This window comes from Herpailurus yagouaroundi, unplaced genomic scaffold, assembly GCF_014898765.1.
Source record: "Herpailurus yagouaroundi ecotype Mexico unplaced genomic scaffold, PumYag 142, whole genome shotgun sequence".
Lineage (NCBI taxonomy): Eukaryota > Metazoa > Chordata > Mammalia > Carnivora > Felidae > Herpailurus > Herpailurus yagouaroundi.
Window position 1 is genome coordinate 48083308 of NW_024412397.1, and position 16297 is coordinate 48099604.

At 38.3% G+C, this 16297-nt stretch overlaps 1 protein-coding gene across 5 annotated transcripts in view; it reads left to right on the top strand.

Moving 5' to 3' along the window:
• OSBPL1A (oxysterol binding protein like 1A) overlaps positions 1-16297 on the top strand; it is a 248714-nt gene that overhangs the window by 127379 nt on the left and 105038 nt on the right. For all 5 annotated transcript variants that reach the window (XM_040479203.1, XM_040479204.1, XM_040479206.1 and 2 more), the window contains one exon: positions 14181-14343. In XM_040479203.1, the coding sequence (XP_040335137.1) occupies positions 14181-14343 (163 nt within the window). The remainder of the gene's footprint in view (positions 1-14180; positions 14344-16297) is intronic.

Below are 16297 nucleotides of genomic sequence, written 5' to 3' on the forward strand. Positions count from 1 at the left end.
AAATATATAAATCTGTGGTGAGTGGTTATATAAGAGTAAGCTATTTTTAGGTAGAAGCTTTGCAACCATAATGAGACAAGGATGTGCTTAACAGAGTCTCAGTTGGGGTTTTCATTCTGGATGCCTCCGGAAGCCCTGTGTTCTGCACTGTTTGAGAGTACCTTGCAAACATTCTGTGTTTAATGCAAAGCCAGTGTTTGCAAATTTGATGCAAATATCAGTTCTTGAGTAGACATATCTAAAGGTATTTTTCTAATTGTGAAGTTATGAGAGATATGGAAGATATGCAGTAGTGTACAGAAAGCTATCTTCTGTTGACGATGGAGAGAAACATAAAAACCAGAACCCAGCAACCACTGGTGGGGTTTTGGTGGGTCTTGGTTTAGGGGTATTGGCGAACACACAAATGCAGTATACATGACTATTTAATACTGACGTTGTTTTCAGTAGCATCAGTGAATATTTTTCTTTTACAGACATACTCTTTGAAAATATGTTCGCATAAGAAATGTATTATTTTAAGTCCCATTATCAGTATTGAGTGATCTTTTTACTAGGCCCTTACTCTTGCTAAATATGATCATTTTTTACAGTTTTATTGATGTATAACTTCTACACAGTACTACGCATATTTAAAGTGTAACTCAGTTTAATGGATGTTTACAGTAGTGAAACCATCATGCCAATCAAGATAAAGAATGCTTACTTCCAGAAGTTTCTTCCTGCGTTTTGTAATACCTCCCACTTTCCCACCTACCCCAGTACAAGAGACTATTGATTAGCTTTCTACCACTACAGATCAGTAGGCATTTTCTAGAATTTTACATAAATGGAATCATACAGTTTGTACTTTTTTGGAGGTGTAGGAGGTTGGCTTCTTTAACTCAGCCTAATTATTTTGAGATTCATCTATGTTGTTGCCTGTATCAATAGTTTTACTTTTTATTGCCAGTAGTATTGCATTTCACCATGTACCAGGATTTTTTTTTCACCTGTTGCCAGACATATGGATTGTTTCTAGTTTTTGGCTATTGTAAATAAAGTTGTTAGCATTTGTGTATAAGTCTTTGTGTGGACATAATGTTTCATTTCATTTAGGTAAATACCTGGAAATAAGTAGAATAGCCAGGTCATATGGGAAATTAATGTTTGTGGGACTTCTTTTTTGATTAAAAAAAACTGAGGTAGAATTTATATAACATAAAAATATCTATTTTGAGTGTGTAATTCAGTGGCATTTAGCAAGTCACAGTGTTGTGCAACCATCACTCTGTCTACTTTCAAAATATTTTCATCACTTCAAAAGAGAACCTTGTACTTACTAGGCAGTCACTCTGCATCCTCTGAAAATGATTAATCTGTGTTTTGTCCCTATGGATTTGCTTGTTTTGAACATTTCACATAAATGAATTATACAATATTTGAACTTTTGGTGTCTAGCTTTTCACTTATAACACTTTTCAATTTTCATGCACACTGTAGCATGTATCAGTGCTTTGTTCTTTTTATGGCTGAATAGTTTTCCATTGTATGTATGTAACACATTTTATGTATTCATCCATTTGTTTATGGACATTTGGGTTGCTTCCAGCTTTTGACTGTTGTAAATAGTGCTGCTTTTAACATTTTTGTACAGGTATTTGTTTGAAAATGTTTCAGTTCTTTTGGGTATATACCTAAGACTGAATTTCCTGGGTCACATGGCAATAGTCTGTTGAGCGTTTTGAGGTGCCACCAAACTTTTCCACAGCACCTGTACCATGTTACATCCCCACAGGAGTGCACGTTTCATTTTCTCCACGTCCTTGTCAACACTTGTTATTTTCTTTAAAAAAAAAAAACAAAAAAATCTATAGCCATCCTAGTAAGTATAAAGTGATATCTCAGGGCACCTGTCTCAGTCAGTAGAGCATGTGACTCTTGATCTCAGGGTTGTTAGTTCAAGCCCCAGGTTGAGCAGGGAGCCTACTTAAAAATTAATTACTTAAAGTGATACCTCCTGGTAATAATTTGCATTCCTCTAATGACTGAAGGGGTTAAACATCTTTTCATATACTTGTTGGCCATTTGTATCTTTAGAGAAATGTCTGTTCAAGTCCTTTGCCCTTTTGTATTATTTTTTTTTAAGTTTGTTTATTTGAGAGAGAGTTGAGCAATGGAGGGGCATAGAAAGAGAATCTCCACACTGTCAGTGCAGAGCCCAGTGTGGGGCTTGAGCCCACAAACGTGAGGTCATGACTTGAGACAAAGTCAAGAGTCAGACGCTTAATCAACTGAGCCACCCAGGCACGCCCCCTGTGCCCATTTTTAAATTGGGTTGTCATTCTGTTGCTGAGTTAGATGAGTTCCTTATACAGTCTAGATACAGGTCCTTTACTAGATAAGTGGTTTCTCCCAGTCTCTTACTTGCCTTTCATTTTCTTAACATTATGTTTTGAAAAGCAAAAGTTTTGATATTGAAGATATATATATATTCTTATATATATAAGTATATATAATAATAATACTGTGTGTGTATCTTTGTATGACCTATATAAAAAAATCTTTGCCAAGCCCATAGTTGCTAAGATTTTCTCCTGTGTTTTCTTCCAAAAGTGTTCGAGTTTTAACTTTACATTTGGATCTATAATCCATTAAGAGTTAGATTTTGTTTTTGTTCTCATTTTGATACATGGAGAGAAACTAGACTCCTAAATACAGATATCCTTGTTATTGTTAAGATGTCTGGTCTCCCCAAATTGATTTATAGAGTCAAAATAATCCCAGGAAGAATTCCAGTAGGGTTTTTTTGTGTTCTTTTGTTTTTTGTTAGAAATTGACAAACTGATTCTAAAATTTATGTAGAAATGTAAAGGACCTAGTATAGCTAAACCAATTTTGAAAGAGAACAAAATTATAAGGTTAAGACTACCTGATTTGAACACTTACTATAAAGTTATAATAATTGGGAGAATATGATATTGATGAAAGAGTAGGCACACAGATGAATGCAACAGATGAGAGATGCCAGAAATGATCTCCACACATATCTGATTAAGTCTTGATAAAGGTGTCAAGGCAATTCAGTGGAGGAAAGGATTACATTTTGCTTTGTGGTTGATGTTGACTTTTGTGTATCAATCTTACATCCAGCAACCTCACTTCTTATATCTAAATAATTCTAGATTCTCTGACATTTCTATTCAGACATCTATATCTTTTGAAAACATTTCTCAGTTCTATCTTTAGTTTTTTGGCTATATGTGTTACTAGGGCTTCACAAACGTTGAAAAGAACTTGTGATGGGCATTCTTATTCCTTATTTTAAGAGGAATGCTTTTAATATTTTAACATGGAATAAGATGTTTGCTCTAAGTTTTTTTGGTAGACTTTTTCAGGGTTTTTTTTTATATTGAAGTTTCCTTCTCATATATTTATATATATTTGTGTGTGTATATGTATGTACAGGCATACACACATAATTGTAATTTTCTTAAAACTTAGTTTTTTAGTTGGTTTACTTTTATTGAATCATTTTCTGTATATATATATATATATATGTAATATGCTTGTATGTTAATTACAAACGTAGAAATCTGTTAATATAATCATGTAAGATTGTTTTGATAGATTCTAAAAATTGAGCTCCCCTTAAATTCCAGGAAAAAATACCCACCTTAGTTGGGATGTATTTCCTCTTTGTGCGTAATTTAGCATACTAATATTTTGCTTATAATGTTTTAATCTATTTTGCTGATTAGTCTGTATTTTTTTAATTTTCCTAATTTTCCTATTCACATTGTGATATCAAGTTTATCAGAATCCATTAAAATTTATGGTCAAAATAACTCCGTCAATGTATTACACTTATACGTAGTTTTTCCGTAAGACATTTTAAATTCATTATTTACCATTGAGAATATATCTTTGGTACATTTACCCTTTAGAGGTTCATAACAAAACGTAGTTCTTGTGGTTCATTATTCAAACATCATTTAGCCAAAACATGTTCAAAGCATCTGTAGTTTTCCATAGGGCAAATATCTCACACTAAATTGTTTTTTTATATCTTCATCCAGTCTTTTTGTCTGTGTACCTTATAGCAATATTTTCTGACAAAGGAATGTATCTTTTTTCATCATACTGTTTTCTATTTTAGACTTTTTTGTAGTTTGAGAGTAGTGTTTCCCCAAGTGATTTGTAGGTTTTTTGTTTTTTTTTTTTTGTCTTTTCTGAAACACCTTAAAGGAGTTTCTAAAGATTTTATTACATTTAGTGAAGAAATGTAAAGAATAAAGCTCTGGACTGAAAGTCACATGACTTTAAATATCACTGAAAAGACTGCAGGAGGTTTGTCTTCACCCTGTGGAAGCTCGGGTGTAAAATGTTAAGTCAAATGTCTTGGCTTCACATGCTCATTAGTTTATATCTCAGGGCATAATAACAACACGTAAATAATAGGTGGCTGTGTTGTATACATCTTCTGGAAAACTGGCTTATTGTCATCTGATTATGCACAATAGGTTTTCACCAGGTGTAGCAAACAACGCACTGGTGGTAGAAGCCTGTGCCATTTTCTGCTGGCTCACTTTCCATAATTAGCATTATCTTTACTCTGAAGTTCCTTTGCAGAAGCCTTTATTAAAATGGGTGTATTTTGTGGATTAATACTGTCCATGAATCTTCCTAACCAACTCTCATAGTCTGTAGTACAGCACAGTGTCCTGAAGGCGAGTGCTTCTGTCAGTCTCTGAGCGGTACTTGCTACTCTTCCCTGAACGTTACTGGGTGGCCTGCACTTTAGCCTTGACCATGTGGCACGTGGACCATGTGAATGCACTGTTGTCAGTCAGTATCTCTCTCTATATATCGGTGTATGTAATATTTTGTTTAATGTTTTTGACAAATGTGGAAGATTTTCTATTTCGTGGGTACACATACCTTTGGAGACTATCCAAAGGCAATAAAGAGCTACTGAAAAGCTTTAAGGAAGAAGTAATGCTGGATTTGTATTTTTAAATTTTTTTTTAATGTTTTTATTTATTTTTGAGAGAGACCACGCATGAGCAGGGAAGGGGCAGAGAGAGGGGGAGACACAGAATCTGAAGCAGGCTCTAGGCTCTGAGCTCTCGGCACAGAGCCCAACATGGGGCAGGGCCCGAAGTCATGAACATTGAGATCATTACCTGAGCCGAAGTTGGACGTTCAACCGACAGAGCCACCCAGGCACCCCTGGATATGCATTTTTAATATAACAGCTGGGTATGAAGTATCTTTTTCTCACACTAGACCATAATGTCTCCATGGATTAATCAATCTCTTACTTTACTTTGTATTCCTAGCATTTACTTTGAAAGAGTAGTAGGCGTTCAGTAAAATTTTGTAACTGAAAGGAAATTCTCCTAAATTAGTAATTCTTATCCAGGAGCCACATCAGAATAATCTGTAGCACTTTGAAAAAAAACATTACATCTATTAATGTTAGTGTTAGCATTCAAGAAAACTCTAAACCTCGTAACATTAGCTTAAATAAGTTAGAGATTCTTTTTTCCACCTTAAAGGAGACAGGAGGTGGGCAGTCTGGGCCTGGTATAGCAGTTTCAGATATTAAGGGCTATTCCATATATCTGATTTTATGGTCAGCAGGAAGGAGCAAAGGGCAAAAATAGGAGTATGCCCTTCCCTTTAAGGAGATCTGGTGAATTCTTCATAATACTTTCCTTCTTTGTGGGCAGAATTTAGTCATATTGCCCTAGCTGACAGAATGAGAAATAATCTTTTAGCTGGAGGGCAGTATAGCCAGCTAACAAATTGGGATTCTCCCACAGATAGTGGGAGAAATTATCAATTTCTGTAACAATACACAGGCCTCGTTCATTCCTGGAAGTCTTGATTCAACAGGGCTAGGCTAAAACTAGGCCTTCTAATTTAAAAAAAGGGAAAACCAAACAGATCCTATAGCTGAACCAGATCTACTCTTCATGACGGAGAACCTTGGCTCTAAGCCAGGTTTTGAAGAGAACAGATCTACTAATTCTTGGAATGAGAAATCTTTCTCCTGGAGGGTATGGAGTCAGCCAGATTTCTAACGTAAAATGCCATTTTACAGGGATCTAATCCCTGATGGGGGTCCAAGGAATAGTTTTAACAAATGTTTTGCTATAGTCTGTGTGCACACCCTGTCCCCGTTTTCTTGGTCCACCAAACTGGTAACCTTTACCTTCCTGGCCACCTCCCCCTCACCCATTTCCCTAAAGTGAGACCTCTGCTTCTAAGACTCATGATCATGTATTTCCATCAGCAATGTTACTGGGCCACATCGTGGATTGGAAAGCTTGTGGGATTTGGAGTTAAAAGATCTTGGTTCCAGTTCTTCCTCTGCTAACCTTTGGCAAGGAACTTAAACCTTATGATCTTCACTTTATGCAATACACACACACACACACACATTCATATTCCTCATAGAGTTGTTAGGATTTAATGAACTAATAGTATGTAAAAGTGACTTTTAAACTGTAAAATGCTATACATATACTTTATGGGTAGTGGATATAAAATTAGCCCTATGTATACAAATGCTTATGAAATTGTCCTTTTTTTTTTTTTTTTTTTTTTTTGGCTAGATAAACTCATACTGAAGTTAAGAATAATGAGATTTTTAGGGACATTTTTGCTCAGTTATTACTTTCTTGGTAAACATTGAAATATCATAAATACTAGTTGAAGAGATCTTTTCCAAAAAAGTTATTTTGCATTGCTTCAGTGCCTCCTCTACCTCTCCTGTTACTATACACCTTGGTGTTTATTCATTTAAAAATATTGTTGCGATACTTATTTTTAAGCATGTTCCAGGAATCATTCTGGTCAGTAGGGAATACAATTATGAACAGATATTTGATAGAGAGTTAAAAAGCCATGCATGATTAAAAAACTACTTTAAAATAATTAAATACTTTTCAGAATCTTTATTAAATAGGCTGATTTAGAATTTTGCCATTTGTATGTAACCTACACTGATTTATTACATTACATTGAAAGTTGTTTGAAGTGTGTTTAATATATACCATTAACATGGCAATTTAGCATTCTCTTCTGTGCATGATACATAAAAATCTTTTGAAACTTTTAATACATTATAATGCAAAATATTATATATTAGAAATTATGCATTGAAGTATGCATAGTACTTATAGGAATATAATCCTGTAAGTGCTACTTCTAGAATATAAAATATACATGCTTGTGGAAATTTTAATTTAATGTAGATCTATCTTAGAGTCATTGTCAAGTGATTCAACTTTGCAATTGAAAGTGAAAAGTATTTGAGATCACTTGTACCAAATTATTTTAAATGCCAAAACCATTGAAGAAGGCAGTGGAATAAATATGTATTGAATCTACTATTGGTAGTACATTGTAGAAGTGAATTGTTCCACATTGTTATATCGTTGGTATATACTAATCTCTCATTGATTTTATTTCTTTGGGACGTTGTTTTAAAATCAGCCTGATAGAATAATTATGAAATATTCTGAGTTCATATTCTTCTAAGTGTTCCCACCTTGCTTTTAAAACCCATTTTCTTTTACCAAATATTTCTTTAGTGCCTATTTATTGGGCTCTGTCCTACATGTAGGCAGAGCCAGTTATTCCCTCAAATTCCTCCTTAATTTAAATGTCTGAAGATACAGTTGGAAGTAATTGACTTAATCAGATTATTAACAGCTTAACAACCTCCATTGAGGTCATTTTACTTAAAATATGTCAGTAAGTCAACAACCATATATAGGCCCTCATCTTATTTCTTGAGGTGGAACCTAAGAACAGAGAGGCACAGAGGAAATTCCCATTGGGATTTCTTTTCCTCTTGTCTCGAGCCAGGTTGAGGAAGATGGCAATGCCAGTAAGAAAGGGACATTTTTTAATGGTGCCAAGAGCCAGTGAGCATTGACTGTAAATGACAGGAAGAGCAACAGCTGCCCTGTTTGGAGTTGACGAGGTTAGTGTGACTGAGGCTTTGGACAGCCTTGGAAATGATCTCATTTTTCAGGGCAGATTCTCTTGTGTATAGTGTTAAGAGACTAGAGGCTTCTTACTACATAACATGCTGGGATCTGTAAGTCAATGACCTCTTCATTTCTTTTTCTCTGTATCTCGCATATGCATTGAGACAAAAGCAGTTAGGAGAAAAGTTTATTACCCATACCTACGCAGCTAAATCTGTGCCCATTTCTACTGCCTTTCCTCCTGCAACTAAGGGTGGACTTTCTGTGCCCCAACAAAGGCCAACTGTATACTTGTGGATTAGATCTCCTTTTTTGTTTTTTTTAAATGTTTATTTTTGAGAGAGAGAGAGAGAGACTGCAAGTGGGGGGGGGGGCCGGGGCAGAGACAGAGGGAGACACAGAAACTGAAGCAGGCTCCAGGCTCTGAGCTGTCAGCACAGAGCCTGATGCGGGGCTTGAACTCACAAACCGTGAGATCATGACCTGAGCCAAAGTCAGTCTCCTTTTTAGCAACCTCAAGAACATCATTCCAGCAATTCTCTCTTCTCACTCTCACATTAATTTCCCCCTCTCTATAGAATCTTTACCATCAATGTAGAAACATGCTGGGGGCACCTGGGTGGCTCATCGGTTAAGCATCTGACTCTTGGTTTCAGCTCAGGTCATGATCTCAGAGTTCATGGGTTCAAGCCCCACATTGGGCTCTGTGCTGACAGTGTGAGCCTGCTTGGGATTCTCTCTCCCTCTCTTACTCTGCCCTTCCCCCACTCATATGTGCACATGTGCTCTCTCAAAATGTGTTTTCCGTAGTAAAGCATTATTGACTCTCATAGCCCCTTCCAGCAATTGCCCTAGTTGTCTCCTTCCCTTTTTGGCAAAATTTTGGGCTGTACTCTCTCTGTTTCCTTCTCTCATTTTTCTTGACCCACTCCACTCAGATCTTTGCTTTAGTACTCTCTCAGTGCTCCACTGCAAATGCCTGTGACAAATTCACCAGTGATCTCCTCACCAAATACAGAGGGCTTTTCCTCGTTCCCATGTTATTTAGTATTGGTGTTTGACATAGTTTATCACTTAACTCCTCTTTGAAGTACTTCTCCGAAGCTTACAGGACACCACACACTCCTACTTTTCCTTCTGTCTCTCTTCCTCTCTTTTTTTTTTTTTTTTTTGTTTTGTTTTCTGTGCTGGTTCTTTCTCATATCCTACCAGAAGAAAAGTCCTTGGATGTCTTCCTGTTTATACCTCACTTTCTCCTTTAGTGATTGTTTCTACTCTCATAGCTTAAAATACAATCTATTTGCAAATGACTCTCAGAATTCTCTATCCAGCCTGGGCCTCTTCCCTGAACACCAGATTTGATACCGAATTGTCTACTTGACCCCTGCACTTGGCTATCTGACAGCATCTCAGACTTAACCATGTACGAAACAGTTCCTGATGGTCTCTGCTCCCTCTGCAGTCTTCCCCGGTTTAGGTAATGATGGCTCTGTCTTTAGCTTAGGCCAAACTGTGGAGTTTTGATTTCTCTTTTCTTTCATATCCCATAGGCAGTCTATCAGCAAGTCATTTAGGCCTTCCTACAAAGTGTATTCAGGCTATGACTACTTCTCTGCCCTCTTCATTGCTCTTGCCCATCTCGTCTTACCCTGACTGTTGCAGCAGCCCTTTAAGGGATCTTTCTGATTGGACTCTTGACCTCCCCCTGACTCCTTGTTGGCCAGAGAGACTGTATGCAAATGGAAATCAGATGATGTTACTCCTCTGCTTCAGAACTCTCCAAAAGCTTCCCATCTCAGCATCAAAGCCAGAGTTCTCCCAGCCATCTGCAAGCTTTAAGCCATCTCTCCTCCCCCACCACAACTGCCTTGCAGAACCCGCCTCGTCTCCCTGTTCTCCTGTCAGGTCTCCTTTGGTCACTAAGGCACGTTTGTTTTTAAATAAGTGTCTTTTTTTTTAGTGGTAGGAGAGACTGAAAAACAAAAAAGGTCTTCAGGAACATAAGGAAGTGCATTACCCTTGAAAAGCAGTGATGGAATGGCATGGAAGAAGGGCATTAGAGTCCATGAAAACTTGAAAATGTGTGTGTAAAGGGGGCGCCTGGCTGGCTCAGTCGGTTAAGCGTCCGACTTCGGCTCAGGTCACCATCTCGCGGTTTGTGGGTTCGAGCCCCGTGTCGGACTCTGTGCTGCCAGTGAGGAGCCTAGAGCCTGCTTCGGATTCTGTGACTCCCCCTGTCTCTACCCCTCCCGTGCCCATGCTCTGTCTCTGTCTCTCAATAATAAATAAATGTTTAAAAAAAACTTAAAAAAAAAATTAAATGTGTGTAAAGGTGCTTTGTAAATCTATAAAACAAAGTATGTACTATATGGTCATGAGGATATATTTTTACACTTGATTGCGCTTTAGATGTGGGATCAAACCTGAATTTTCTTGTACCCTGGAGGTGAGGGTGTGATTCGGCCTGGCTATGGATTCAGAAGTAATGCTGAGGGTCATTCACGTGAAAGAGCTCCATCCTCTTCTACCAAAACAGCTCGGTAGACTTGGAGGAGAAGAGCCCTTACCAGCTGTAAAGGAGCAGACTCACTTTAACAGCTATGTGGCCATTGTGGGGAGTTGCCTAAAGTACGTATCTTTAAAAAAGCCTTGAAGTTAGTATAGTGTTGGTTCTATAACCACAAAATAAAGGTCAATGTAATTCTTTATCTGAGAGATAAAATTAGATGTTTTAAAATCGAAGATCTAGGGCTTCAGAGTTAAGCTAATACATTCTGTGTTGTAGCCACACATCCAATAATAAGAAATAAGGCTAATGCTGTTTAGCTGATGAGAGTGTGGCCAGTTGAAGGTAGCTTACCAGATTGATCAAGGCCAGAATTTCACCTAACCTGTAATTGGATAATTGGACACAGTATTCTGTGAATATTCATCACTTACTCCCCACTTAGTATGCCTTTGCCAGATTTAATTATTGTCTCTGCCTGACTTAACCTCTGTGGAACGTGGGTGAGTAACAAGGCACTTTGTAGAACGAGAGTAGATAAAATGTGCGTGCACTGGGTAGCACGTAACTTTTTAAAACTCTTGATTCTTTAGCCGGCATCTGTTCATCGTTGGTGTGAAGAACACTTTGGAAGTGTTCATTGTGAAATTTCACATGCCAGCATGAAAGAGAGTAAGACAATAGATTGTGTTGCTGTGGTTTGAGAAGACTAGTGGAAAGGCTTGTATTTGCGTTAGTCTAAAGTGATACGGACGTGGAGCATATATATGTTTCTTATTAAGTGTGTGATGGTTCAGTCCTTAAATTATTCCTAATAAAGTCTGATCTTTATGTTCACATTGTGATGTGTTAATTTTTGTTATGGGAAAGTTATAGGGCTGAGGGTATAAATTTTGTATTTCACTTTTATATTTAATTTGAAAAAAATCACCATATTCTAGAAATGTTCTAATGTGATTATAAACCCATATGCTGGACTTCACTGATCATGAACTTCCACTCTGCATACCTTTATCAGTAGTTTTGCACTAATTTTTAAATGCCGGGTTGTCCCCTGGTGTTTCTGAAGGCCCGAGATTGGAATTACATCATTCCAGTGATCTTTCTAATAGGCTGAAAGGTATGGATGGCCGTGAAGTATATTCTTAGATGCCTCTCTAAAGCAATAAAGAGCTCTTCACTGGTGTAGATCTGCTCTCAGGTGCGGTCAGTGTACATGATGAAAGAACTTGCGGTCTTGTGTGCAATTTTAGAGTGAGGTTTCTTCCTTCAGTGCGGAAGATCCTGTTACTCTTGAAGCAGGTACACGTGCAGCCAGGTCATCAAGGTAAGAGCAGGAGTAGTGGTGCGGGCCTCTTCTCCTGCTTGTGCTTCCCACCCCTTTCCCTGCTGGTAAGAGCAACTGAAAGCATGTGTCCAAATAGCAGAAATGAAGGGATGCATATTTCAGATGGTTAAGGATAAATTGGAGTTTGAATAAGATTCTGTTGAGGGAACACTATATTTGGGGGCCTCGATCATTTATTTTGCCACTATTCTAAAATCTAGATGAATGTAGGTATAAAACTAACATATTTGTAACTAGAAGGGTTAGTTGAGTTACTAAGTTTAGTTGATTCATATGTTGAAAGGTTCAGTGTCAACAGCGTATTTGCATTTTGATGTTTGAAAAGCCAAAAAGAAAGGTAAAGCTAAAGGGAATGGATGGGCAGGGGTGAAGGAGCTTGATTCCTCTTCAGAGGTATTTTTGGAATCTACACATACAACAATGCTGAAAGATCTTTTCCATTTGAAGAGAGGATCATTTTGGACATTATGCTCAATTTTGTAGTCCTTGTTTACAGGTAAATGAATTGTCTAACCCAAGAAATGGTTGGATTTTTTTGTTTTAGGTTTATTTTGAGGGAGAGAGAGTGCACATAGGGGAGGGGCAGAGGGGGAGAGAGTCTTAAGCAGGCTTCAAGCCCAACACGGGGCTTGATCTCAGAACCTCAAGATCATGACCTGAGCCAGATCAAGAGTCAGATGCTTAACTGACTGAGCCACGCAGGAGCTCCCGTTTCATTTTTAAGTTGACTCCAGCCATAATAGTATTTCCTCTGGAGGTAAAATCCAGATTATAGGGATATTTACAAGTATTTTGCAATTTCTTGAAAATTATATAAGTATTTTTTTCAGTTTTTCACATCTTTGCACGTTTATCATTTATTGCTATTTTTATTTCATGATCACAGCTATAATAATAATCTCATTACCGTAATGATAAACACTTAGGTGCCTGAAGACTGGAACTATTCCCAAGATAATGAAAGCTTTACTCCATTTCGGTTATGAACTTAGCATTTCAGTAAAGCTGTGTTTTTAAGTTCTGTCACTCTTCGCTTGTTGAACCTGATTATGTGGCTGTCAGGGACTCAGGGCTACAAAGGACTCTGGAGTCAGAACCAAAGGGAAGGGAGCGTGCAAGTGGGTGTCAGGAGGTGAAAGGGTGAGATTCAGCAGAGAGTAATTCAGAGAGCAGCGGAGAGGGTTCTGTGGCTCCCAAGACCCAGAGCCAGAACTTCGGACCTGGAGGAGGTTGTAGAGTACCCCCATCGGGTGCTTTTCAAACTGTTGGAACAGCCCCCACTTTGGATGGAAGCCAAAGAAAGCCATAGCGCTCCTGAGTGTACCAGTGTCACCCAGTGCAGCTTTGGAAAACCTCTATTTCCTGTGTTGGGGTTATTTCTGAGATGGGTTCTGCTCTGCCCAAGTTAAAACACACACACACAAGTTTGGAGACTACTGATAGAAGTTTCCACTGTTGTCCAATAATCTAATTTTCAGGCAAGGCAGTTAAAGAACACGAGACTTCTGCGATTGCGCAGTGGGTAATGGCAGACCCTTTGGAATAGAAGTTGGGGGAGATTGCGGAATAGTTGTGATTTCTAGAGTTCCAATATCAAGACAGGTGAACCTGTCCACACCAAATCTAGCACCTGCTATTTTACAGGAGGATCAGCTTACTTAAATTTCAGAGGGTATTAGTTAACTGCAAAGGTTGAGATGCTCTTGAATTAGGAAGAATGGATGATCTCATTAAAAGATGAAAAATGAAACCAGGCATTACCTTTTTTTAATAATCTTTTTGTTGTTGTTAGTGTACTAAATTCAAGGTAAAATAGAGAACCATAACCAAAATATGGAATTGAAAAATGGAAGTTAAAATGTCATTATGTGGCCACTCATTTCCTTTCATTTGATACTCCAGCTCTTTCAGAAGTAAACTCGAGGATTGTATCTTATACTTTGATGTGGTATACATTTTAATATTTAGAATGGTTTTAATTATTTTAGTCAAAATGGGCTTAATTTCATGATTAATGTCAGAGAGATACTCTGTCTTTTTTAAATTTTATCTGACTTGTAAATTGGCTCACGTTCTTATACTAGAATCTTGATCATTTGAGCCAAATTTGCTAGTCTTAATCTATTTTCATTAGCTAGAGCTGTTGTAAGAAAAGGCCCCACAGGAAGAACAGAATTAGTTTAGTAATTGTGCTCATTCATCCGTGCATGCATATAACAACTGTTTTCATTTCTGATGTTGTGATGGAACTGGATCAAAAGCAAATAAATTTTACATCCCTTTGAATAAGCGTATGTCTCCTGTCACTGAAGTCTTTTTTTGTGTATCTGTTTTCTTGCAGGTGAGGAATTTCAAATTGGAACAGGAGCAAGAAAAAAACAAAATTTTGTCAGAAGCACTGGAGACTCTGGCCACTGAACACCATGAATTAGAGCAATCTCTGGTTGAAGGCTCGCCACCCCACAGCATCCTCAGCGAAGACGAGTTCTATGATGCACTATCAGGTAAGTCTAGAATCTTGCCACCTGTGTTGTGGGTGGTTTGAAGCCCACCACCTGAACGTCTTCTTAGAGATGTCACCTGCAGTGTCCTGGAGAGAGCAGAGGACATGTAGCACCACAGCTCCCCACACAGTTTCTCTTTGGTGTGGGGGTACTGAGGCAGGAGGCTGCGAGTTGGGACTGAGTCCACCAACGTGGATGGAGAGGGAGTGCTGTGAAAACTCAAGAATTTGTTCAGTGACCATTAAATACCTCCTACTTCAGGGTGCTATTGTATGTTTAAGGGTAGAGCAAGGGACAGTTTCTGTCATCAGAGAGTACTCTGAATCCTTAAAGGACAGAGATGAGTATGGTGGTTGCGGTCCAGTATGCTGAGTGCCAAAGAGGGGAAATGGCAGTGTGGCTGGAGCAGAGAAAAGAAGTGCTTAGTTGTGCCTCAGAAATACACGCCAAAATGAGCAGGGACCCCACAGCCTAAATTGGAATCCTGCTTCTTACACCAGCTGGCTGTGTGACCTTGGGCAAGTTCTGTGACCTCTAGTTCTCTGTTCACACATATTTAAAATGGGGATAATTACAGTATCCATTTCATCAGGCTGAGTCAGGATTAAATGAGTTCCTGTGTGTAAACTGTGTTTAGGACCATGCCTGTCATGTCCAAGGTGCTCCAAAAAAGGAGACGTGTAGGGAGGTGGGACTGACTTGGGAGGGGATGTCCCACTAAGTAGTTAGGACCTTTGAGGAATTTGCTTTAGAATTTTTGAGGTGGGGTGCTTGGAGGAGTGGCTGCAGATGAGTGAGGCTGAAACTAACTCTTATTTGAGGACATCAAGTTATTACAGAATAGGTGGACATACGCAATTACTGGTCTCGTAGAACTTGACCGTGAAAGCGGGAGACCTCCGTGAACAGGGAGTGAAAGGGTCACATTCACAGTAGGAGATTAAAGGAAGTTCAGTGAGAAGTAAGAGAAATGGGAATGAAAGAAGATTGGGTTGAGGAAATGAAAGACAACAGTGTGATCATATAGGACAGGGAAAATGGTTGTTGCTAGGCTTACAGAGAAGAGATTTGTTATGTAAGGTAAACAGATTCGTTATTGTGGGAAGTGTGATATAATCAAAAGAATGGGAAAAGTAATTTTAATAGCCAGATTATGGAGTAGAAAAGATGATACTGATGATGGTGTTGTCATTTGGATAAGGCATTTGTGAAAGGAGTGACTCATTGGGAAGAGAAAGTGAAGCTAGGATTTGAAGGCAGTGAGATAAGTGATGAGGCAAAGGAAGTATTTAACACAACTGAGGGAAGTGGGGGGCGGGGGGCGGGAATGACATCGGAGCCTGCCAGGATTTTTTCACACCTACCCTGGGCCAAGTCCAGTAGTGTTATCTCCTATATTCCTTCCGTTTGGGGACATCCAAAAGAGAAAGTCACTAGAGGGATCATAGGATTAAGTGCAAAAAGATCTGAATATAAAAGAGCCCAGACACTTGAGCTGCTCATCTTTCCCCCACCCCGCTCCCCCAGGCTATCATTATTTCTTTTTTTTTCTTTTTCTTTTTCTTTTTTTTAATTTACATCCAAGTTAGCATATGGTGCAACAGTGATTTCAGGAGTAGATTCCTTAATGCCCCTTATCCATTTAGCCCATCCCCCCTCCCACACCCCCTCCAGTAACCCTCTGTTTGTTCTCCATATTTAAGAGTCTCTTATGTTTTTGTCCGCCTCCCTGTTTTTATATCTTTGTTTCCCTTCCTTTATGTTCATGTGTTTTGTATCTTAAAGTCCTCCTATGAGTGAAGTCATATGAAATTTGTCTTTCTCTGACTAATTTCACTTATCATAATACCCTCTAGTTCCATCCACGTAGTTGCAAATGGCAAGATTTCATTCTTTTTGATTGCCTAGTAATACTTCATTGTATATGTATGTACCACATCTTTTTTATCCACCA